Source organism: Symphalangus syndactylus, chromosome X (assembly GCF_028878055.3).
Source record: "Symphalangus syndactylus isolate Jambi chromosome X, NHGRI_mSymSyn1-v2.1_pri, whole genome shotgun sequence".
NCBI lineage: Eukaryota > Metazoa > Chordata > Mammalia > Primates > Hylobatidae > Symphalangus > Symphalangus syndactylus.
In genome coordinates, this window is record NC_072447.2 from 114,405,028 (window position 1) to 114,430,389 (window position 25,362).

The 25,362-nt window shown below is 41.4% G+C and overlaps 1 protein-coding gene across 9 annotated transcripts in view; it reads right to left on the reverse strand.

Annotated features, from left to right (window-relative positions):
• The window catches only part of CHRDL1 (chordin like 1), a 122,245-nt gene that overhangs the window by 5,406 nt on the left and 91,477 nt on the right, over positions 1-25,362 (reverse strand). For 4 of the 9 annotated variants that reach the window (XM_055268615.2, XM_055268607.2, XM_055268605.2 and 1 more), the window contains 5 exons: positions 20,924-20,991; positions 14,469-14,637; positions 9,556-9,765; positions 2,166-2,333; positions 17-106 (listed from right to left, as the gene is read on the reverse strand). In XM_055268615.2, coding sequence (XP_055124590.1) covers positions 17-106; positions 2,166-2,333; positions 9,556-9,765; positions 14,469-14,637; positions 20,924-20,991 — 705 coding nt within the window. The remainder of the gene's footprint in view (positions 1-16; positions 107-2,165; positions 2,334-9,555; positions 9,766-14,468; positions 14,638-20,923; positions 20,992-25,362) is intronic. The other 5 variants (XM_055268612.2, XM_055268609.2, XM_055268610.2 and 2 more) reach the window with 3 other exon arrangements.

The following is a 25,362-nucleotide window of genomic DNA, read 5'->3' on the forward strand; positions in this document are numbered from 1 at the left end:
GACAAGTACTACTTACTCAGGGTTGTTCTGGTCACCAGCTTGAAGTGAGGAAGCTCCTCAAACATCCTCTTGGAGATCTTCTCAATATGGAAGTGCTGGAGAATGCCTAGGGCCAAGCAAATAGTGGAGCAAGTGGTCAGGCACTCAATCTGGAACCATCAACTCCTTTTTTTCTGCTCAGGCTCAGCATATCATTTCATTACTAGGGCTTAAGAGTATCGAGCTGGGCTGTGTAATGTGCTTAACCAGGAACTTGGATGGCTCAAGGGTTATAATTGACTCCATTTGTTTCCTTGGCTTACTGGCTTCCCCTCAGCTTCTCCAGTGGAGGGAGATAACGGAGATAGTGCTGCTGACCATGGGACTCTCTCCTAGGGAAAGCCACATGGAATCTAGCATAAGTGCTTATTGGAGCTTCTGTAGCCAAAGGCAGTATTAGAAATTCTGCCCTTGCCCCCAACTGGATAGACTGTGTCCATGCCAAACCACTGGGCTGCCCTCCTGGCTAAGCACTGAGAGCCTGCAGTGGGATTGCAGGCAGGTTGGTTTTGTAAATGGAGAAGCCAACCTTGTTCTTGAACTCACTGAAAAGCATATTTTCCTTTGGGAAACAGTCACAGATCCTCTAGCCTTCCTTATTCATAAATGGGGAGAGTGAAAATAGAGTGCCCTCCACAGTCTCAACCTTGCCTGAATAGCTTTTATCACAAGAACAGGTAGACAACTGACAACTGCCTTATACTTAAGGAGCAGCATATTACCAGCTCACTTAAATGGGTGAAGTAGATTAAGCCTCTTTTTCTGTGTCTGCCAAGCATAGACCTTGATAACCCAGCACTGTGAACAAGAGGATATTTAGATGCTACATTAGCAAGTTGAAATTCATCTGCACACCTCTAAGAGGCGAAAGATGTGGGATGACGAATAGTGGGCCCACTGCTGGGGAAACGCAACAAACCAGTGCCTAGTCCTAGGTGTCCTGTTATGGATGAGCTAGGGAGTTAAAGATGGCAAATCAACACTCCAAGGCATAGACCAAAAATAAGCATGAGTGAACATATACATGTTCAAGCATCTTTTTTTAAGGGATAGGGAGAAATGCATTCTTTAGATAAAGGCTGTTGTCTAAAGGGAGAGAAAAAAGCCTCATAAATACTGAGCAGTCTTTTTCAAAGCATGGTCCAAGTGCCACCTGCATTAGAATCATCTGGCTATTTGTTAAACACGCAAATGTTTGGACTCTACCCAAGGTCTACTGAATTCCTATCTCTGGGATGGGGCCAGGTATCTGCATTTAAAACCAGCTCCCTGTGTAATGGTGAAGCATACAGAAGTTCGAGTACTCTTGAGCCTTATATGAGAGCCAGTAGCAAAAAGATGTGTATATTTTCCAGCTGAAATCTCATTATCCACTTGGATTACGAGGAACCTTGACCACACTAAATCAGCACTAGTCTTGAGCCTACAAAAAGTTAGAAGACCTGTATGATCACAATGAACAGAATGTGGCTTGCTGTGGTACTCACTGTGAGTAATCAGAAAAGGAATTGAACATTGTGACTGGGGTTTCTCCAGTAAGACTATAACCTTCTTGAGGGCAGGGATGATGTTTTAAATTTGTTTTACCCCAGAATACACATCGCGATATTAGGGACTTAGCTTTGCCCTGAATAAATGGGTTTTCATGGTTGTTGAGCTTTATTCTGGAAAGAATGACAGACTACAGTTTGATAGTTTGTAATCCTGGCTACACATTACAATCACCTGAGAAGCATTATGAACAAACACTGATGCCCATGCCCCACTCCAGACCAACTAATCAGAATCTCTGGGGGTAGGGCCCAGATATTTGGTATTTAGAGGAAACCAAAACTCTCCCTGATTATTCTGATGGGCAGCCAGGGTTGAGAACCGCTTCTCCAGCTTTTGGTGGTGTGAAAAAGACAGCATTGGAAACCCAAGGGTCAATACTTGCTCTTTAGCACAGGCCATCGTTAAATTTGAAAGGCCATAATGACAATAGTGTTAGATGTGTCAGTTTCTAAGCAATCAAAAAAAACTTTTAATCCAAATGAGGGAACAGGTTGAAGCAAAATTAAAGTGAGTCCTCTCATCCTTTTCTGTGCCCCCTTAAAAAGATGAGAAATTAATGTTGTCTTGCTCACCCTTTCGAATAGTCCAAACGTGGACCTCTACCTGAGGTGGTCTCTCAGTCTCCAGTGCTATTTTTCTGGTTGTCTCCCCATCCTCCATGAATACAGACTCATACACAGGCATCGTTTCTTCCCCGCAGAAGTAGCCTTTATTGTCAAAGCTTTGGCCTGGAAGTTCTTCTGGAATCAGGAAGCAAGTAGAATTTTGTCATGGTTTTCGAAAGCTAGAAGTGAACTTCTGCATTTATGTATCTCATTGTTTATAACATCTCACACTTATCAAAAGTGGACAATTAAGAAGAACATTCTTCCAGAGACAGAAATTCCACCCATACTTCATTAGCCCAGCTTAGGCTGCCACTGCAACAAGCCACAGATTAAGCCACAAATCACAAAGGAGCACATAACTTTGATTGAAGTCCATGTATTGACAGAATCCATAGTTCTTTGGAACACTGGACCCCTACTACTGTCACTGAGAAGTGGACTTTCATGAGGAAAAACGTAGCCAGGTACAAATCTCCTAGGCACTTAAGGGAACAGAGGAATTTCCATACAGGGTCAGGATCATGCTCTGTCCAGCTCAGTGTTGCCAGGAGAGGCCCAGGGAATGGGCTGAAAAAGGGCCTTGTTAACATTCCTGACATCATTTCGGTATACTTAGAACACATTCATGACACTCATTTATGTGCATATACTTGCCCAAAGGATCTATCCAAATTGGCTTGACATTTCTGAATGCTCTTTGATTTGTTTGTAAGGGGAACAATAATACCGGATCAGCACCAGTGCCAAAATCTAGATGTCAGATTAGTCATATGAATGCTAGGCCAAATGAATGGTTGGGAGACACAAAAAATTGGTCAAGTCTCTCAACTATGGATCATTTAATATGTAAACTAAACTGTTGAATTTCAGCTTGCAGGCATAAATGCACCAACCCCCAATACTCTCCATTTCACTCCACCCTCCCTCCTCTTTCCTCAGTCCTCTGTTTTAAAAAGTTTCTTCTTGTTGGTTATCAGTGAGTTAAGTTTGCTTGCTGGCCTTGTAATCAGTACTCTCTTGAGCTGCGTACTTAAAGTGTACACTCAAATCAGAACAGAAGCCATCTGTAAGAATATCTGAATTGTTGAGGACGAAACCACTGAGTATTGAGTGCTTTGGATCTGTGACTCTAATTAGGGAGACTCACTGTTAGCCAATCAGACACATTTGGACTAGAAGTTGTAATCAAATTGCTATTGTATGTCTCTTGGTAACCTGATTAGCTTTCCCACCCCCACCACCATTTGGCATTGTAAGGACAAAACCATAGTCTTCTCTTGATTCCAGATTGGATTACTCAATTTGTGGATTATTGTGGAATCAAGCTTTTTGTTTTCCTCCTTTTGTCCTTTTTAGCTATTTATTTACTTGGTGGGCCAGTCTTTTTGGTGATATGTTAGGTAATTAAGGGCTATGTGCTAGTACTTTTTAAATGGGTTGGAGAGAGGTAAGAGGTCACTGAGTGTACAGACTTCTATGTATTCAATTATCACCTTTAGAATGACAGCCAAATTCATTTCTCAAACTTTGCTCACCAGCTTAATATTGGCTACAGCTATAGCTGACATGAAATCCATGATGGCACTGGCAGCACCTGTAATATGCTAAAAGTTCAGACTCTAGCCTGAAGAGTCATCTTGCATCACTACCTCCTTCCCTCCAAGAGCTTAATTTACTCGACCGAAGGGATCTACAAATAACAAAACTCACTATTGACTTAAATCTGGCTGGTACTTGAAAATGCTAAGAAAAGCAAAGTTTGTCTTTAGAACTACCTACTTAGCAACATCCGCCGTTTTTCACACTCTGCACTTCAAGGTGCTTTCTGATCACTATAGTTCACCCACTCATTTTCTTTTGGGGAAGACAATGTGCTTGAAGTCATTTCTGGCCATTTCCACAGCCCAAGAGAATGTTCCCATCCTGAGCCTTCCAGAATTCCTTGCGGAAGTGGTAATGAAGGAGAAGTATTATTCCAGCTGGGAAAACTGTTAAGTCTTAATAGGGAGTTTCAATGCCATAACCTAAAAGGAGTATGTAATTATGGAAGTTCGAGGTATTGGGATGGTATTGTGGTTGTATGTACGGTAAATGCTCATGATAGCAATAACTTAAGTGTACCCTTAGAATGACCCTGTATGGCAGACGCATCTGAATGTGTGTCCCGAGCTTGGGAATCCAGTCGTGGCCAACTGGGAGATTATTTCCTTGTCTGTGAGGACCATCTGAACCCCAGGCTCATCCCTGGGGCTGCACAGGGGATAGGGGCCTTGAGTTTTGGGTTAGATGAAGGTTGCCAGGTCGTTAAGGGGAGAGTGTTCAGTGAAAATGCTGTATAAATTGCATGCTGTTTGCAAGCGGTTGCAGTTTTCCTGCCCAACCCGCTGCTACTGGACTGTTTCTATATGTAAGGTGGTTCTCCTGTCCAGCCCACCTCCACTGGACTCTCTCCCCTGTATGTCAGCCCCTAATAAAACCCCACGTCTTGTTTGCTGGCTCTGGATCTTTTCTTCAGCCTCTTAAACCTGGTGCCTTCCCTACTGAGGTTAATAAGAGTTTGGCACGACAGTGTGAGAAGTGAGTTGGGGAACCTTCAGGAAGTGGACATCTTACCCAACCCTGTAGGTGGCCATTGATACGCAAGGCAAGGTCAGCCTCTACCAGAGCAAAGGGAAGAGAGAGATGAAACTCACATCTTTAATATTGGTCCTAGTTTGTTATTGTAGGAGCCTGCAATCACTTGTTACAATGAAACTTTTGGCTGGATTATCAGTGAATTTTATTTATCTTTTCCCTTTTCAACATAACTGAATTTACCATTCTTTCTTCCTTCAATCTACTTCTCTCCTCACTGCCTTGTTCCTTTTCTTCTGTGTCATGTGTCATTTTTTAAGAGGCCAGTAATGTCATGATCATCCCATTTCTCACCCCTTCATATCATTCAGGACTCTATTCAAATATCTTTAGAGAAGCCTTCCCTGACCACTCCTTTAAAAGTGCTTCCTGCCCCATTCACTCTCTCTTGATCCTGTTTGGTTTTTCTTCACAGCACTCATCACAATCTAAAATTACCTTATTGATTTGGGTTCACTGTCTTTCTTTTCTGCTAGAATGTAAAGACCATGCTGGCAAGTAGCTTTTGTCTTGTTCACATCTCTGTCCTCAGTGCACGTAACCGTGTCTTGCACACAGTAGGTACTTAAATTTCCAGATTGAATGCATGAGCAAGTGCATGCCTCCGGATGCTCTGCAGTTGCAGAGTACCTGGAGTAGGTGCCCTTGGCTGTGTGGATATTGACTCTCACGCAATGTGACTAAGGAGTGATTCAACATGCAGACACCCATGTCTGGCTCACTGAGAGGCAGATACACAGAATGTGACAGAAATTCTCTTCTTCCATGTTGCTCAATCAATCGTCTATCTCCACAAACTTGAGCAGAGTGGGAAAGTGGGAAAAGCAGCTCTTCCAGAAAAATCAGTTTAATCATTCAGACTTCAATATATTGCCAACTGGGATACTGGAGGGCAGTTTTTTACATGATAAATTTTATTATGTTTTCTAAATACAAAAGTAACACATATTTACTATTGAAAATTTGGAAAATACAAATAAATAAAAAAGAAAATAAGAGTTACCCATAATTCAGTCACCTAAAAATGGTCACTGTTAACATTTTGCTGTATGCTCCTGCAGTCTTTTTGTTTCTTTTTTTTTGTCTTAGCGTATATAAACACTTTCTTTCTTTCTTTCTTTCTTTTTTTTTTTTTTTTGAGACGGAGTCTCGCTCTGTCGCCCAGGCTGGAGTGCAGTGGCGCAATCTCGGCTCACTGCAAGCTCCGCCTCCCGGGTTCACGCCATTCTCCTGCCTCAGCCTCTCCGAGTAGCTGGGACTACAGGCGCCCGCCACCACGCCCGGCTAATTTTTTTTGTATTTTTAGTAGAGACGGGTTTTCACCGTGGTCTCAATCTCCTGACCTCGTGATCCGCCCACCTCGGCCTCCCAAAGTGCTGGGATTACAAGCGTGAGCCACCGCGCCTGGCCTCTTTCTTTCTTTTTTTGAGACAGGGTCTGGCTGTTGCCCAGGCTGGAGTGCAATGGCGCGATCTTGGCTCACTGCAACCTCCACCTCCCGGGCTCAACCCATCCTCCCACCTCAGCCTCCCAAGTAGGAGTAGTTGGGACTATGGGCACATGCCACCACACCTGGCTAATTTTTGTATTCTTGGTAGAGACGTGGTTTTGCCATGTTGTCCAGGCTGGTCTTGAACTCCTGGGCTCAAGCAATCTGTCTGCCTCAGACTCCCAAAGTGCTGGGATTACAAGCATGGACCACCGCACCTGGTCAACGCTTTCTTTTTTAACACAAAAAGTTGGATCATAATATACATATTGTTTTTTAGCTTGCTATTTTTACTTAACAAATACATTGCAAACATCTTTCTCTGCCATTCAATCTTGGTCTATAATGAGTTTTAATGGCTATATTAATATTCCACAGTACAGATACACCATAACTTGTTTAATCATTCCCATATTCGTGAACTTTCAGATTATTTCCAATTTTTCAGTATTGTAAACAGCATTGCAGCAAAAATTCTTATTTGTATATCTTTGTGTATGTCTCTGGTTACTTTCTCAGGATTCCTAGAAGTGGAATTTTTTAGCCAATTGTTTGTTTTTTTTTTTTGCAATAGGGTCTTGCTCCGTTGCCCAGGCTGGAGAGTAGTGGTGTGATTGTGGCTTGCTGCAGCCATTGCTCCCAGGCAATGATCCTCTCACCTCAGCCCTCAGCCTCCCAAGTAGCTGGGACTACAGGTACGTGCCACCACACCTGGCTAATTTTCTTTTACTTTGTAGAGATGGAGTTCTCACCACATTGCCCAGGCTGGTCTCAAACTCCTGGGCTCAAGAGATCTTCCTGCTTTGGCCACCCAAAATGCTGGCATTACAGGTGTGAGTCACTGCACCCGGCCACCATATGTTTTAATAAACATTACCAACCTGAGAGGACAATTGTTTTAAAAGCAATCACTGTTGTTTGTCTTGTTCTCACAACTTTTTGATTATTTCACTTTGTAATTGAATCACCTGCATCAATAAAATTTTAAGCACACAGTGAAATAAGACTTGGTCTGAAGGCCTGAGATTCAAATTGGAATATTATACAATGAGAGGGTTTATGTTATCATGGGTAATTTGCGTAAATATTGGTTTTTGTCTGAAATTATCTCCTTGCATTACTTTTTAAACTGTTAAGTGTTAGACTCCTGACAGAAGAGAAAATTGTGTTCATGAAACTACCACTATGTGACACTAAAAGGTTTGAGGATCCAGTGAGACCACAGACTTGGAAGTCATAATAGGTCATCGTTGCTGGGTGGCCCAGATGTCCATATCATTCTTAGAATGTGCTCTCTCCATTGGCCGGATGCAGTGGCTCACGCATGTAATCCCAGCACTTTGGGAGGCTGAGGTGGTGGGTCACTTGAGCTCAGGAGTTTGAATAGCTGGGTGTGGTGGTGCGTGCCTATAGTCCCAGCTACTCGGGAGGCTGAGGTGGGAGAATAACTTGAACTGGGAGGTGGAGGTTGCAAGCTTGCAGTGAGCCAAGATCGCGCCACTGCACTCCAGCCTGGGTGACAGAGCTAGACTCTGTCTCAAAAAAATAAAAAATAAATATAAAAAGAATGTGTTCTCTCTGTATTCGTAATAAATACATTTTCTCATAAATTTTCAATGCCCCAGTTCCCTACACCTTATCAAATAGCTCCTGTCCTTCCTGTCCACACCCTGCCACCTGTGTACTCTGGAAGATGGGGGTTGTGACATTGAGGAAGATTTTGTGTCATAAATCAGTGCTTCTCAAGCCGTAATGTGCATTAGAATCACCTGAGGTTCTTGTTAAAATGCAGATTATGATGCAGTAGGTCTTGAGTGGGGGCCTGAGAGTCAACATTTTTAACCAGCTCCTAGCTGTTGCCAGTCCATAAACCACACTTTGAGTAGCAAGATCATAAATGACCCTGGGCCTACAGCAGTAGTTCTCAAACTTTTCTGCACATATTGTTCACCCGGGGATCTTTTAAAAATGCCACAGCCCAGGCCACACCTCAAATCAATTAAATTATAGTCTCTGGGGATGGGACACAGGTATATGTAGGGGTTCCAATGTTCAGACAAGTTTGAGAACCACTGGCCTGCAGGAAAATGCTCAATAAATATACATTGATTCAGGGCATGTTTGCCTACTAGTCATGAGGAACTAAGTTGAAGAAGTATATAATTTAGCTCTCTACCTACTTTTTAAAATGTTTGAATTTTCATCTGTGTTTATAAAAATGCTTTGCAGAAAGCATAAGAAATGATAAATTCATGTGCCTGGGATTGACTAAATCATTGACTCTTAGAATGTTGGAGCTGTAAGGGCCCCCCAAAAAATCTACTCTAACCCTCTCATTCTGCAAAGAAGGAAACTGAAGCTCAGAGGGGTGAAGTGACTTGTTATAGATCACACAGGAAACCTGTGGCAAGACAGAGAGAGAATGCTTGATTACCCATCCTATATTCTGTCAACCCCAATATTAGGGACTATATTTTTATTTAGCTCATGCTTTAAAAACTACCATTTAAATAAGTAACTTGTCTTTTTTGTCAGTCAATATCTTCTACTGGCATAGAAAAAACGATGGGCTGGAAGTGACTTGGGTTACAGGCCTTGGTTTTATGATTGATTAGTTGAATGAATCTGGACACGTCATTTGACTTTTTTACTTCAATTTTCTCATCTTTAAAAGATAAATAATAATATAATTATAGGATTATAGTGTTAGAAGGGAGCTTAGAGATAATTTTTCTAAACTTTCAATTGTACAGATAAGGCTGATGAGGCTCAGAATGGATATGGCACATTTCCAAGGTCACTCAACATCTTAGGCTTGGATCAGAACCTGGTCTCCTTCCACTATAACTCACCTGCCTCTCGTCCTGTCTTAAAAGGGCAATGGATGTGATTGTACTTTGATGGGTTTAATAGTGATATAAATGAAAGCTGCTACTGTTCTTCCTTATCATCATGATAGCCTAAATTCTCTACTATTTAGAAAAGCATAGGTAAGTTAAACACTCAGGGATACATGAGAGGTGTGGTAGACACAAGCATATTTCTGGGTAGTAAATTTCTTCCAAGCAACTGCCTTTTCCGTCTTTCAAGGGAGGAGAGAATGAAATTCATTATTATTAGAAATATTACCATTACGATTATATGAAAGGTTATGTTTCTGATGCCCAAAGAAAGTTTAGAAAGACTAGGTGGGAATCTGTCAACCAAAGGCAGGGCCTCCAACCAACGCACCTTTTGCTTTTTTACCTGGACACACCTTGCAGCACTTTCCATCTATTTTTTGAGGATACTTGCAGGGGTATCGATTGGGGCAGTGGATTTTCTTACACTCTTGCTTGGTGACATTACAAGTACATAGCACACACTCCACAATGCCAAATGCCCGGAGGTTTGGGTGCCAGGACTCGCCATGAGAATAGGTCTTTCCATTGGAAACACACACTGAAAGAGAATGCAGAATTAGCAATTAAAAGCTAAGGAGCTAAAATGGAGCCCTATATTCAGAACCCACGCCCTGAACTATTTAACATATCAAGCATCCTTTGTTCTTGTCATAGCCATGGGGCTATGTTTACCGAGTAGTATCTGTGACCAAAAAACAGCTTGGGCCATATTCTACTCTCAGCAGCTTCTCCAGATTCTTCAGCAGCAGCTTCTGGATGCTTATAAATGGCCTCAGACATAGTAGGCAGTCCATAAATATATATATATTTTTGAGACCGGATCTTGCTCTGTCACCCAGGCTGCAGTGGTGTGATTGTGGCTCACTGTAGCCTTGACTTTCCGGGCTCAGGCAATCCTTCTACCTCAGCCACCCGAGTAGCTGGGACTACCATGCACCACCATGCCGTGCTTTTTTATTTTTTTTTTAATTTTTGTAGAGATGGGGTCTCCCTATGTTGCCCAGGCTGGTCTCAAACTCTGAGACTCAAGAGATCCACTTGCCTCAGCCTCCTAAAGTGCTGAGATTATAGGCATGAGCCACCGCACCCAGCCTATATATATATATATTTTTTTTTTTTTTTTTTTTTTTTTTGAGATGGGGTCTTGCTCTGTCGCCCAGACTGGAGTGCAGTGGCGCCATCTCGGCTCACTGCAAGGTCCGCCTCCCAGGTTCACGCCATTCTTCTGCCTCAGCCTCCAGAGTAGCTGGGACTACAGGTGCCCACCACCACACCTGGCTAACTTTTTTTTTTGATTTTTAGTAGAGACGGGGTTTCACTGTGTTAGCCAGGATGGTCTCGATCTCCTGACTTCGTGATCTGCCTGCCTCGGCCTCCCAAAGTGCTCGGATTACAGGCGTGAGCGACCGCGCCCAGCCACACACACATATATATATATCACACACATATATATATATGAGAATAAATGAATGCATGAAAGCAGAGTTCTATCTCTAGTAGAATGTAATGTTAATATTTTCAGTTCTATAGAAAATTTGTATGCCTTAAGTGGATGTGCTTCCAGGCATGAAAATTTCCTTGAGAGATTTGCTTTCCATGGAGGCTAGATGCAAAAATTACTGCTCTTCCCAAAGGGACAGTTTCTTCCGGATCCTGAAGCAAATCCATTCAGAATGTCAAATGCTATGAGTCTGTCTGATCCACCAACACATATAAGTATGGAGCTTAATGGTGTTGGGCACTCTTTGGTGTGGGAAGGAAAGTGATAAGTTAAGATTGAGAGGGAAAGGACCAAGGCCTCCTGGGCAACTTGTGAAGGGATAGCCTTTTATGCCTCTAATCTTCAGGCAATTTCCTCAGTCTCCCACCTCATAGTGGCTATAGATATTTGGCTACAGCTGATCACTGCTTGCTTCACAGATATCCTTTGGCAGTCTGACATTTGTTAAGTGGGAAGTTAAGTCATTGGCCCCATATCTTCTGAAGGGCCTTAAAAGAGCAAGCATCTGGCTGAGTGTGGTGGCTCCTGCCTGTAATCCCAACACTTTGGGAGGCCGAGGCAGGAAGATCCCTTGAGCCCAAGAGTTCAAGACCAGCTGGCAAACAAAGGGAGACCCCAGTCTCTACAAAAATAATAATACGAAAGTCACCAGGTGTGGTAGCGCATGCCTGTAGTCCTAGCTACTTGGGAGGCTGAGGTGGGAGGATCACTTGGGCCCGGGAAGTCGAGGCTGCAGTGAGCCGTGATGGCGCCATTGTGCTCCAGCCTGGGTGACAGAGTGAGACCCTGTCCCCTCTCCAGACCCACCAAAAAAAGGAGCAAGCATCTAGGATGCAGGCTGAGGGGCCTATAAAGGGAAGGGGTCACAGGAGCATCTTTCTATGCAAATCAACACCAAATATATCTGGCTCCTACTATAAGGCATGGAGCTAGGCTCCAAGATAAGAACTGCACAAGGCTGCAGATGGGGAAGTCTGAGGATGACTTATCTCCCTTTTTGAGAGTGCTGAGACATTGTGGAGATTTCAAGTCATGACTAGGACTGGGTGTGTTTCTTATTATTCCCATCACCTCATCACACCCAGGGAAACCTGTTGGCATCCCAATCAACAACATCTCTAGGGTGGGTTGTATCACTTCAGGCTGGGCTGTTGGGGAGAAATAGTCCCACTTGAGGCATTTCTAGGAATTGGCTGATTTGGCTGCAAGACAATGGCCTCAGAAGGATGAATCACTGGGCTAGTTCTTTCTCATCAAGTCCACTGAGTCGCATTAAGAAATAAGAATAATGTTGGCTGCCTTTTCCTGTCCTTTGCAAGAGCTGCTAGGATACTGGACACTCTAACTGGTCAACCCGTGTAAAGATTTCCAATAACCTAAACTGGAGTGGCTCACAATGTTACAATGAGACAAAATGGAGAGCTGACACCTCAATTGTGAGGTCAGGGCTATGGACAGGATCACACAAGACAGGCCAGATGTGCTGTTCACTCTCCTGCCCTTACCTCTTTTTTTCTCCCCAAACAGTGACGTTCCCTTCTAGACAATGTGATCAAGTGGATACACAGTATGCTTCAAGAAAATTTAGGCTGGATTCAAGTTCAAAATGGTGGATTCCTATCATTTCTCTTATTTGATGCTAACAAGGAGCCAAGTAGATATATCAGAGGACCACATTATTAGCGAGAGATGTAAGGAAAAGAACGACCCATGCTGAGCAGGGCAGGCAGGATTCCCAGTGTTATATAGCTAGGCTCCGTCTCCCCCGAACATTTGGACTAAAGGAATAGTCTAGACTGGATGAGAGCTCAAACTCTGCAGTGGAATGGGGTGAGGTTAATTCTGGACAGGGAAACATAGCCCTCTCCTTACCCCAAAAATTATCGAGATGATTTTGAATCATCCAGCTTGGGAGTTGGGGGTGGGGACAAGTGATTCCTCGGTGAACTACATTAGAAAGGTCAGAACAGAACTGTTGCATCCAAATCAGTGGGGGCAAATGAATAAATGTAAACCAGCTGGGGTTTTTGTAGGACATGGAGAAAATCAAGGGATGAGCCTCTGCCCTGAAATTAAAGAGACCTTGTGGAAATTATGGGATTTAGGATTTTCAAAATCCATTTCCCTACGCTTTTAAAAGGCTTTGAAATACTTTCACAGCAAATGGAATCTATTGGAGGCAATTTAGAATTGAAAATCAAACTAACTTAACGTAACTCTTCTTCCTGATTTCATAAACTTTTATCAGAAATCCTTGGAACTTAAAAATAATAAAATACAAATCAAACACAGATCGATAGTAAGTATTTCCAATTCTTCTAATACATCACCATTTTCCATTAACAGTTTTATTTTGAATGTTTTTTTAAGCCTGCAAATTTGAAAAGCAATTTAATTTTTTTATCTTTAATCTGAAATTTACATCTAACTAGTAACAGATGTGATCAACTAGCTTTGGCTTGACTAGTTTTGTTGAGATTTATGGTAGGAGTTCTTTGTAACGGATTGTTTTTCACCCATGTTATTCAATCATTTGGTTTAATAATTTATTACTTTTAACCCATTCAGAGAACTGCTTTTGATTTGTTTTCCCTTTAAAGGAAACAAAACATGTTTGTGGTTTCATAAAAGGAACCAGCTGAGCCCTTGCTCCAAGGAGCTGGTTGACAGGAGGCCTAAAAAAGTAAGAAGCAGTCAATTGTTTGATTGAGTTTCTCCTCCCTGACTCCTGCTACTGGTGTGTGTGGGGGGCGGGGGCGGGTGGAGGCCAGAAAATGCTGGGCAAGAAGAAATTGGAAGCTATGGAAGTCTGTGGGTGCCTGCTGTAGCCAGTTGATCAACTAAGTGGACAGCATGTCAGTCTGTCTTCCTGGTGCTCAGCCAGGTGGTTTTGGGATTTCTCACTGGATTACTCTTTTTCCTTTTTAAAATTTTTAATTTAGAGACAGGGTCTTACTTTGTCACCCAGGATGGAGTGTAATGGCACAATCATAGCTCACTGTAACCTTGAACTCCTGGGCTCAAGTGATCCTCCTGTCTTAGCCTCCCAAGTAGCTAGGACTACAGGCACTCACTACCATACTTGGCTAATATTTTTTTCATTAAATTTTTTTTTGTGGAGTCGTATTACGTTGCCCAGCCTGGTTTGAACCCCTGGCCTCGAGTGATCCTCCTGCCTCAACCTCCCAAAGTGCTGGGAGGCATGACCCACTGCACCTGGATTACTCGTTTCTAAGGATAGTCTCATATGCTACACATTGAACCAGAATCTGAGTGTGGGGCCAGGAATATGTATCTTTAACGAGAGCCCCAGGATAATCTGGGGTGCATTGAGGTGTGAGAATTGCTATTTCTAAGGTATAGATAAGAACTTCAGTGATGTTTGGCACTGAGTACCTTTGAATATTGGGTCCCCTACTAAAACACAGACAATCACTCATTCTGTTAAAGACCCAAGAAATTTTCCCAAATGACCTACAATCCCCAGGCATAATTGAGAAAATACAAGAGGCTGTTTACAAAAGGGGCCGGACTATGCCCTTTTGGCTGCATTTAAGGAAGTCCAAAGAGTCTCCCGGAGTCACCTGACTATACCCACTTTATGGACTTGATGCTAAGTGAGCCACAAGTGAATATGGGCTATTCCTGGGAGAGAGGGTCCTTTCCCAGCTCCAGCCCTGCAAAGACCAGGGCTGCTGAGGCCCTGTTGTGGAAGTATACAAAAGAAGGATGCCCCTTACCTTGTCCATGCTTGTGTTTGTTATTGATGACAATTTGCACAATGGTTCCTGATGCTTGCTGGGAATCCATAAGAGCTCCCCGGTGACTTCTGGCTCCAGGAAAGCGGGACAGACCTCCAGCCTGTCGGCTTGGTGGAGGATCATAGTGAGAGCGGTGGTAAGAATGTCTCTGTAAAATAACAAGAACAAATTCAGTCCAAAAGCCACCAATGAGATCACAGAGATTAGGTTATATACTAGAAGTCATTCAATAATTTTGATTTATAGTGGTGAGCTCTGATTTCAGCTGCATGCTCACCTACACCAATAGAAATAGGGATGTGGTCACGTAAAAGCAGCTGACATTTTTTTCATTAAAATTTTTTTTAATGACAACATGCTGAGGTTTATCTCTCTTCTTCTAAAAGATAGGAATAGATTCACAGGCAAACTTCTCAGGGAGAAAAGAGCCAAAAAGGCTAAAGCGTCCTTCCTGCTGCCAAGACTCTCACATTTCAGTTTAAGAGTTAAGACAGTAGTCTGCACGCAAGGCAGAATGTGAATAGAGGCCCCAGAAGAAGTAAGCAGTCCTGTGCAAATCAGGAGGAGAAAGAGAGAGCTTCTAGTTGGGGAGGGTTTGTGACCTGGGCCATGAAAGATGGGTAGACTTTTTTACAGGCAGAGTGTAAGGGGAATAGTCCAGGCAGAGGTTTACAAGTTGAGAAGGTGAAGCAGAGAACATCGAGTCCATAAAAGGGAACAGTTGCAGGATAACATTCCAAAAGTGGGTTGAAGCCAGATCATGGAAGACTTTAAGTGGCAGGCTAAGGGGTGAAGACTTTATTTGGTAAGCAATAGAGGTGAGGGCATAGAAGGCTTTGAGGGATTTTTTTTTTTAAAGTTAGAGAAATAATGTAATCAGAACTGTTTCAAGGCATTGAATCCTGATCATGCATAGGGTGAACTGGATAGGAGGAAAAGATGAGATTCGAGTATAGTCTTGATAAGATGTACTGAGACTCTAAACACAGGTAATGGCATAAGATCATACAATGCAGTACAAATACCCTAGGTATTTTATAGATAGAAGAATTGATAGTACATGACAGTATTGGCATGTAAGCTCTACGAAATCAAGGACTTTTTGTTCACTGCTATATCTCCAGTGCCTAGATTTTAGTGTCTGGCATCTAGAAGGTGCTCATCAAATACTTGTTGAGGGAACAAAACTCTGGTACCTAAGAAAAGCTTAGAGTCTTGTCATACAAGTAATCTTTCAGCAAGGGTTCAACACATATTATGACCAGACTATTGTGCTACCCACCCCTCTCCCAGGAGCTAAAGTAGGCTGGGGGTACGAGAAGATGAAATGAATGAAGAATGGAACCTTAAGGCTTAAAGCCAAGTAAGATTAATAATATTTTATAGGCAATTGTTAGGGGTGAAGAAGGGGGAATCCATTAAAAAAATCTTTCACAGGCAATTGAAAAGGAAGGTCTTTATATTCAGTGACAGAAATAGTGAGGAACCTTGGGAAGATAGTTATGGGGTCCCCTGACCATATCATCCCATAAAACACTGATTAAAGTTATGGGCCACAGACACACATGTTGCAAATTTCACTTTGGGAAGTATTGCTGCTCTCTTGGCAGGAAGGGGCCACTGGTAGGGGAAAGGGAGAGTAAACAGGACCTGAAGTAAGAGGACCTTTTTTAGCCTTTTGAAAGACGTTATTCTCTCTATCTAAGAAGAGCCTATGTTGGTGCATTGCTATCAAAATTCACACAAATAAAAAATTTGCATCGATTTGTTTTCATGCACATGGATAGGATTCTCAGTGCAAATATTTCTCATTCCCACAATGGCTCATACGTCCTTTTCTGCCATAATCACTCACATTCCACAAAGTCCATTACAGGTTGCTCTGTCCTTTTTGAAGTTTGGCAAAGTTTTGCCAAAGGAACACAGAGAGGACGGTTTGGCTGGTTGGTGTCCCACTGATCCTAAAAAGAAGCAGTTGGACTGGGATAGAATTAGAGAGGGAAGGTTGTTGACCCAGGATAAGCTGCAAGTATGAGAAGTTCTCTGACTCATGATGGTGAACACAAAATGAAAAGCTATTCTTTAGCACCAACGTCTCAGACCTGGGACATATGATAATGGTAGGAGAATGATCATGATGAAAAAACAAAATCCTCAAGAATTTTGATCACAGGCCCTATTGTAGACCAGTAAGTACCCTAGAACCTAATCTTGTTGAAGTCTTTTGTTTTACAGACAGAGAAACTGAGGCCAGGGAGGAGAGGCAGTTTATTCATGGTGACAATGAAGATTGAGTTTTTGGAGATGGCAGGAGTGTAGGAGTAGGGGGAAGATGAACAGAAGGAGGAAGAGAAGGAGAAGAAGGAGAAAGTGGAAGAATGTCCAATCAAACTCAGTGGTCCATAACCATTTGACTAAAAGCTGGTCCAAAGAGAAGTTCTTTCAGATACAGAAGTTCATTCAGCTACAATGTTCACAACCACATACACCACATACTCCACTTTGGCTATACACTAAAATCACCTGGTGAGCTGTAAAAAATACTCATACCTGGGTCCCGCTCTGAGGTATCCTTATGTAAGTGGTTTGGGGGAAGGCCTGGGCATTAGGATTTTATATACTCCCCAAAAATCTCTGGTTTGAAGCCAAGGTTGGGAATCACTGACATAAAGGATTTTCTATTTGGGGGCTGGAGTGGGTGGTGGTGGTGTGTGATTTTGATTTAAGGGTAATGGTTCTTTTAGAGTTCCTCCCCTAAACAAATGAAAGAGACTTATGAGGGGCCATTCTGACCTTGTAACTCAGAGCAAAGGAGAAAAAGGTTATTAACGCCCTGAAGTTGTAAGTGAAATTGGAGCTTATCTTAAAAATTAGCTGCAAATAGGCTGCTTGAGAGAGCAGGTCAAAACCAGTTAGAAATGACCATATAGCTATGATCTTTTATTTTGCTCAGTATTTTGGTATTTTTTGATTTACTTACTTGAAAGACTGAAAAATATTTCAGGCTTTAGAGGCAGCTCTAAAACAGTTCTTTTCTGGTGTTGAAAAATCCCCACTATTGTAGAGGCTCCCCAAGAATTTCATGTTCTAAAGTCTAAAATATAAGAGTTTTATTGGTGTAGACAGGAAAACATCAGGGTCCAGAATGGGCCCTCATGTTTGTGATACTGTACTATAGATTTTCAAGATGTTACCATTTGGGGAAACTGGGCAAAGGGAATATGGGATCTCTCTGCAAGTGAATCTATAGTTATCTCAAAATAAAAAAAGTTTAATTTAAAAAGCGGCTTCAGAATATATTCTAATCCATACAGCCATTAAAACATTGTATCTTAATCACTACTAACCAAGGACTATCCCTGGCTGGAAGACGCTTAGGCCAATTTCCTTCCCAAACCATTGTTCTGACAATACAAATGAGACATGGATTTTTATCTGTTTCATGTCGTTTCTATCCCAAACCCTTTCACTTTTTTTAATGGTAAATTTCAGTGTAATCTACTGGGGGCAAAAATCAGGGCTTGGCTGTTGTCCAAAACAAAATTATGCATGCTTTCATGTTTGGCTTTCCAGTCTGCGCCTACTTCTTCCTCCCCACACACCACACCACTCCACTACACACACACACACACACACACACACACACACACACACACACACAGACACATTCCCCACCAACGGCGCGAGGACCAATTCATGAGAAATTACAACTTAGAAATCAAACAAAAACTGTTTCAGGTTTTTACAAAGGAGTCATATTTGAACCACTGGTTCCCCTTCCTGTGCACTTCATAAAACTTGCTAAGCTGATGGTTTTCAGACCATTTGGCAAAAGAAACCAGTCAGCTGTATTTCTGTTGAACAGAGGTTTTGCTGGTTCCCAGTAAATAGGAACGGTTTATGAAAATGACAGTCTAGTGGATAAGAAATGTGTTGTTAGGGCTGCCTTTTCTTCTTGCCCTGAGGAAGTTGGGCCTGCAAAGGATATTCAGAAGGGATTCTCCTGTTTTCTCATTTTAGGCTGGTCAAGAGCAAACAACAAATTTGAAGAGTTTATCTCTGATTTGAGACAAATTCCTGTGCATTAAAATTAATGAGGAGCCCCCTCCCCACTCCACCATCACACACATTTTACGCCACCTCCCACACCCATTCATTCAACATTTATTTATTGGGTGACTACTATGTGCCAGGTATATATTTTTCCATTACTACAGATGCTATTTATTATTCAAATCATATCCCACAATATCCATTCCTTTTAGAACAAAGGGAAATATTTATTTATAATAAAGTGAAACCATATGGCCATTTTGGTCTACCAGGCCCAAATGTTTGTTTCTAAAGATAGGTCTTGAACTCCTTTGAAAATCAATAACTATTTCAAGGGCCCACATTCTGTACCTGACCTTTTTTGCTACAGGAAGTACTGGATTAAGTCCAGGCCTATCAGTAGGCCTGTCAATGAAGCTGAAAGATAAGGGTTGGAGTTGAGGGCAGTGTAAAATGAAGTCAAGAAGAAAGGCTAATTCATGGCATTACCAGCAAGACTGCTAAGGTGGCCACAGTGCTTAGTGTGGGGGTCTCTCAGGGAATAAGCCACATAGCTTATGGTGACTAAACTCTAAATTTGGTTTAGAATGACGTCTGGTTGACAGCCATTAATTCAGCCACTCTCAACTACCTACCACAATAAAAAATAGGGGCTGAGAAAAAGAGGAACACACAACACAGAAAACTGAGACTGACATCATCTCCTGTCAGGCTCTGGAAGGAATCTCACTTACTATAAAGCAGATAGAGTTGGGTGGAGAAAATCTTTCCTCAGAGTTTATATCAACAAGCAAACAGGGAAGTCTACCCTCTCTTGCAGGATGCTGATTTTTTGAGATGTCCAGAGTACTGTTCTCTAAACCCCCTCTCCCCAATTCTTCCGCAACTATTCAGAAACAGCAGTGTCCAGAAAATAATACTGATAGAGAGTAAGACAAATAGAAATGGTTCCATCTCACTGCTGAAGCTTTGGGTTGGGTGTTGGCAAGCTGGGAGCATGCAAGTCAGAAGTGGCCCATGTGATGACCGGGAAGCCCAGCCTCAGCAGCACTGTGATGTTTGTATGAGTCATTCTACTGCATCCCCTATCAACACCTTCCTCACATGCTCAATATCCTCAGGCTTGCCCTGTAATTCCCTGGAGTCCTGCCTTATATTCAATCCTTGCTGAGATTTTCTAAGGTTTTAGAAAATCAATTATATTTTATTACAAAACTAATTGATGCTTATAGGAAAACATCAAATTATACAGAAAATATAAAGTAAAAAGTCAAAATCTACCTTTCCTCTTGCCCACTTCTACTCCTTTAAGATTAGCATACCTGACATGTTGGTATGTGACCTTCCAGATTGGTTTATATGCATTTATATACATGCACATACAATTTTAACATAAAGAAGTGATAGTGTAAAATTTCATTCTGCACCTTGTTTTGTTACTTAATATATCTTGGAGCTCAATTCACTTTACTACATTTAGATGTACCATATTCTTTTAACAACTGCACAGTGTCCCATTAATTGGATGTACACACCAAGTCCCTAGTAGACATTTAGGTTGTCTCCATTTGTTTTGTCTTTATGAAAACAACAACGCAGTGAATGTCCTTGCATACTTTTTTTGTACGAGGATGTGATGAACACCTATTTATGTGCAATGGTCACCACTGTGCATTTTGTATGATAGATTCTTTGAATTGGAACATCTCCTTTTCAGATTTTAAGAAATTTGTAGTGTAAATCTTCTTAGACATATATTTTTAGAGAGGAATTCTATTTTATAAATTACTTCAAAATACAATAGAACAAAAGATGCCATTACTTACAAAGACAGATGCCTACTTGGGAGGCTTATTCTGAGATTAGTGCAGAGAACAGAAGGGAGACATTACCAGGCTAAAGAGAGGAGAATCCAGACTGCTACCTTTCCTCTTTTCCAGCTGTATGACTGAGAGCCTAAGGCTTGGGAGAGAGTTTATGTGGACATGTCTGAGGTACCTACCAAATCCCGCCAAAAAGACGGTTGTATCTTACAACCCTACAGAAAGTCCTCACTGTTGAGGACAGGAGTGACCTAGCTTCCTTAGAGAACACATAAAGACTTGGCAAGTCATCCTGAAAGAGCACCAACTTCTGACCTAGACAAAGGGCTGGGGCTATGGTTTCTTTGTGCACATTTCCTGCCTCCAGTTACCAATTTTACAGTGTACTTAAATGGTTTCCAGTTGGTGATGACATTCAAAACTTTGAGAAAAGGGAAGAAAAATGGTGTTAGAAATTGGACCTTTTTTTTTTGGATTTGCTAGAATAGTAGCCACGGGGAGAGGAAAGCTTGGCCTGATGCTGTGGAGTGTTGAATTATTTGAGCTATTCACACTTACTGCTTCTCTGTTGGCAGGTTGCCGGAAGATATCACCATCAGAATGTTCCCATGACAATTCTCCATCCCCTGTTTATTAAAAAGAAGTAAGGAGAAAATCATACATTCATAGAAGGGAAAGTTATCACCCTTGTGACCCAGCAACATTTTTGGTACTATGATCCCAAAGTTCTTGAAGTGTTTTTGCTTTTGTAGCTGTCCTTCAAAAAGTGGCTATGAAAGATTTATCTGGGTGTGCCTCATTTTTCAAAACAACTCCGAAGAAAGTTGCCACTTTCTAAATAGATTTCCTAGCAACATTATGCAGAATTTGGAAAATAAAAGGAAAATAATCACTTTCCACCTAATTTAGCCATCATTGTCACTTTTGCTCATTTTACTTCATGACGGTTAAGTGTTTTGCAGGTCATATTTAACTTCTGTTTAAACTACCATTAAACAATGAGTTTTGAGTATTTGATCTGTCATAATTTCTTATGACACACCTTTCTCTAGGTCTACATGACCCACTCTTTGTACAGAGAACTCCTTATCATTATCTTCTAAAGTAACTGCTTATAGGAAGAATATTCTACTTTCAGCCTCTAGAGCAACAAACACACAAGAGCTGTGGATATACCTCAACTGATTAAAAAACAAGAGGATAATTTCCAAGAATATTGCCCTTGTGTTACCTCTGACCAAGCAAGCGAATGGGAAGAGCCTTGTCTTAGAGATGTTTGCATCACTTGAAATGAGTACTATTTAAATTATATATATGGCTGGAGATAAACCTAATATTCAACATATATTTTATAAGATGACCAGAAACACAAAAAAGTATAAGTACTAAGAATTTTCTATTCTGATTACTCTCTCAAGCCTTCATAAGAGTATCAGGCCGGGTGCAGTGGGTCATGCCTTTAATCCCAGAACTCTGGGAGGCCGAAATAGGCAGATAGCTTGAGCTCAGGAGTTTGAGACCAGCCTGGGCAACACAGGGAGACTCTGTCTCTACAGAAAATACAAAAACTAGCCGGGCATGGTGGTGTGCACCTGTAGTCTCAACTACTTGGGAGGCTGAGATAGAAGAACTGCTTGAGCTTGGCAGGTGGAGGTTGCAGTGAGCCGAGACGATGCTATTGCATTCCAGCCTGGGCAACAGAGCCAGACCCTGTCACACACACACACACAAAGGGTAACATGTTACCGGTTCAAGCATGTAGTAGTAGTGTTAGGGGAAATTAGGTAGTATCATAGGCTTTTAGGGCTTGAAAACGACCTAAAAATTAGTTTGATAGCAATATTAGAATCAGGCAGTGACTTATAACAGAGTATGGCTGTAAATCTTCATAATTCAAATATTATCTGATGAAAAATAATGAATTTTGAGGATTTAACTAGTTGCTAGGTTAATCTTCATAAAACAGTAAAACACCACTTTGATTGTATAATCGTGTCATTCCCTGATCAAAACCCTCAGTGGCTTCCCAACCAAGACTCTACAATCACCCCCTACCTCATCTTTATTGAACACCTACCTCCTACCCAATGATCTCAGCTACTCTACAATGGGAACCCTTTGAGCTACTTGCTCTTCACTGAACACTGGACTCCCATTGTTGCTTCTGTGCTTTAGTTCATGTTATCCTTCTTCTGAAATTACCTTCCATCTCCCATGCCCCATAGCTCCCCCATGCCTGTGGAAACCATTTAGGTTTTCTCTCCTCTACAAAGTCTTCTTCAAACACTCTTACATATTTCTGATTGCCTAAAAGACTAAGCATCCTGAAGTTTTAGAAGTATAGAGGACATCAAGCATAAGTTTGTCCAACTGCTCCATTTAACAGAGGGAGAAACCATGGCTGAGAGGGGAAGTAGCCATTCAGAGTCTAATAATGAGTTTGTGAGAATTAACACCAAAACCCCAGGTTACCTGGCTCCCAAATAGGTATGTCCATTCCATAAGAAAAGGGTTCATTACCTGTGTTACTATATCACCATCATCTATAACAGTGCCTGCTACATAGTAGTTGCTCAGTAAATACTTGTCAAATGATGGAACTGGGAGGCCTTCTCTGACCACCCTATCTACAATTCCAACCCCCATCTGATATTTATGCTTGCTCTTTGCTTTTTCTCCTTAGCAGTTATTACTATCTTATATTTCTTATGTTTTATTTATTTTGTTTATTGTCTGCTTTCCCCTATTAGAATCCCCCCATGACAGCAGGGATTTTTGTCTATTGTGTTTACTGATGTAACTCCAGCATCTGGGGCAGTGCTGGGCACATAGTACTTATTCAATATTTGTCGAATCAATAAATACTAAAACACTGTACAATATTTATTACTGTTAAATGCTTTCTGGGCCTTCCTTGTCTCCCTAGAGAGTCTGTAAATTCCTTGGAATGACAGATTATGTTTTAGACCACCTCTGTATCTCCTAGACCACTGCTTCTCAAAATGTGCTTCCTGGACTAGCAGTATCAGCATCACCTGGAAACTTGTTAGAAATGCCAAATTTCAGATCCCAACCCATACCTACTAAGTCAGAAACTCAGGTTGGGGGCTGGTGATCCTGGGTTTTGACAAGCCTTCCAGGGGATTCTGATGTATGCAGGAGTTTGTGAATAACCAGGCTGGAGCACTTAGCATATTGCTGGGTACACATCAGGTGCTCAATATATGTATTGAATTGAACTGCAGTGAAACACAGAGAATTAAGTGCTTGGTCAATAGTATATATACTCTTCTCTGCCTGTTTTATTCCATGTCTGAGGGTAAACTGCAAGCCGAACTCTGTGGAAACCCTGACTGACTACTGTAAAACAAAGATGATTTCAACTATGTTTATAACTAGAAAATTATGCCCAAGAGTCTGTTAACATGCTTTGAACACTTCTTGGGTGAAGAGCCTGATACTACAGCAGAAAGAGGAGAAAATCAGGCTGGGCTCTTGCCCTCAGGATATTTATGCCCAGGTTGGAGGTGATGGGAAATCAATATAGGAAACAGCCTAAAAACACAGAAAAAAAAGCAAATACAAACGAAATACACATGCTTAGGAGACACTGAATGGGAGGAGTGAGCAGTCAGATGTAATCGTAGAAAGCTTCCTGAAAGAACCATTAAGTCACATTTTTAGAAGCAGATACTGCACAGCATGAACAGACAGTGGTATGGGCAGACAGTACCTCAACTAAAGGGAGTGACATTGGCAAAGGACCAGAGCTTTGTAAACAGCAAGTCACATACTGGAGACAGCAAGCAAGGTGTGGCTTGAGTAGAAACTTCAGATATGAAAACAAGAGAAATTACGCTGGTAATTGAACATGTAGAGAGAAAGGGAGGAGAGGGAGAGCGAAGGAGGGAGCGAGAATGACAGTGGGGTGGGTTGTTGAGGTAAATAGGGGTAGTAAATAATGTGCTACTATTTGATAGCACAATAGGGTGACTATAGTCAATAATAACTTACTTGTACATTTTAAAATAACTTAAAGAGTGTAATTGGATCATTTGTAACTCAAAAGATAAATGCTTGAGAGGATGGATACCCTATTCTCCATGATGTGTTTATTTCACATTGCATGCCTGTATGAAAACATATCATGTACCTCACAAATACATATGCCTATTATGTATCCACAAAATTTTAAGAAAATAATTAAATTGTAAAAATTAAACAGTAAAAATTCGAAAAAATATAAAATTTTGTAAAAGGCTGAAGAATTCACATTTGATTATGTTGCCAATTTTTTTGTAGGGGTTCCTATGATAAAAATGATATTTGTGGAAGCCTATTCTGGCAATGGAGTGTAGACCAGTTGGGGAGTAACTCGAATCCAGGAGGCCATACAGGAAGCTGCTATAGTAATATGTAATAGGCCATGAGCATCTGTGCAATAACACACAAGAAGGATTGAATGAGACTCCTACAGATGAAAATAAACTGATAAGACCCTGAAGGAAGATTTGATGATGGGGAAGGAAGGCAAAGGGGAAATCAGTATCTGAAAACTTTTGGGGTGCAAATCTGGAGAGCTGGGGACAGTGATTGAGCGGGGATGAGCTTAGATTTACTTGTCTCCTTTGTTTCAGTGGGCAGCAGTGCGTCTGGGCCAAGTAAAATATGGGACTAGAGAGAAGAATAGAAACCAGTAAAGATTTACCAGCAAATGGGAAAACAAAATGTAAAAGCTATATAATGTGGTTTCAAGCCTAATTTAAGTAGTCAAAAGGGAGAAAACAAGTTGCAAAAGAAAAATGATAGACTAGTTCTCTTCATCAAATGTCCTTTTAAAATGTAGATTTAATGATTGGGATTGACATAAAATGTTTACTTAGCTGGCCTTCTGAAAAGTTGTTTATTTAATTTATACCCTAGAGTTTTTAAAAGGATTTTAATTAAAGAGTGTCATTAAATACTTATAGTCCAGTCAGAATCTCAAAGCATTATAG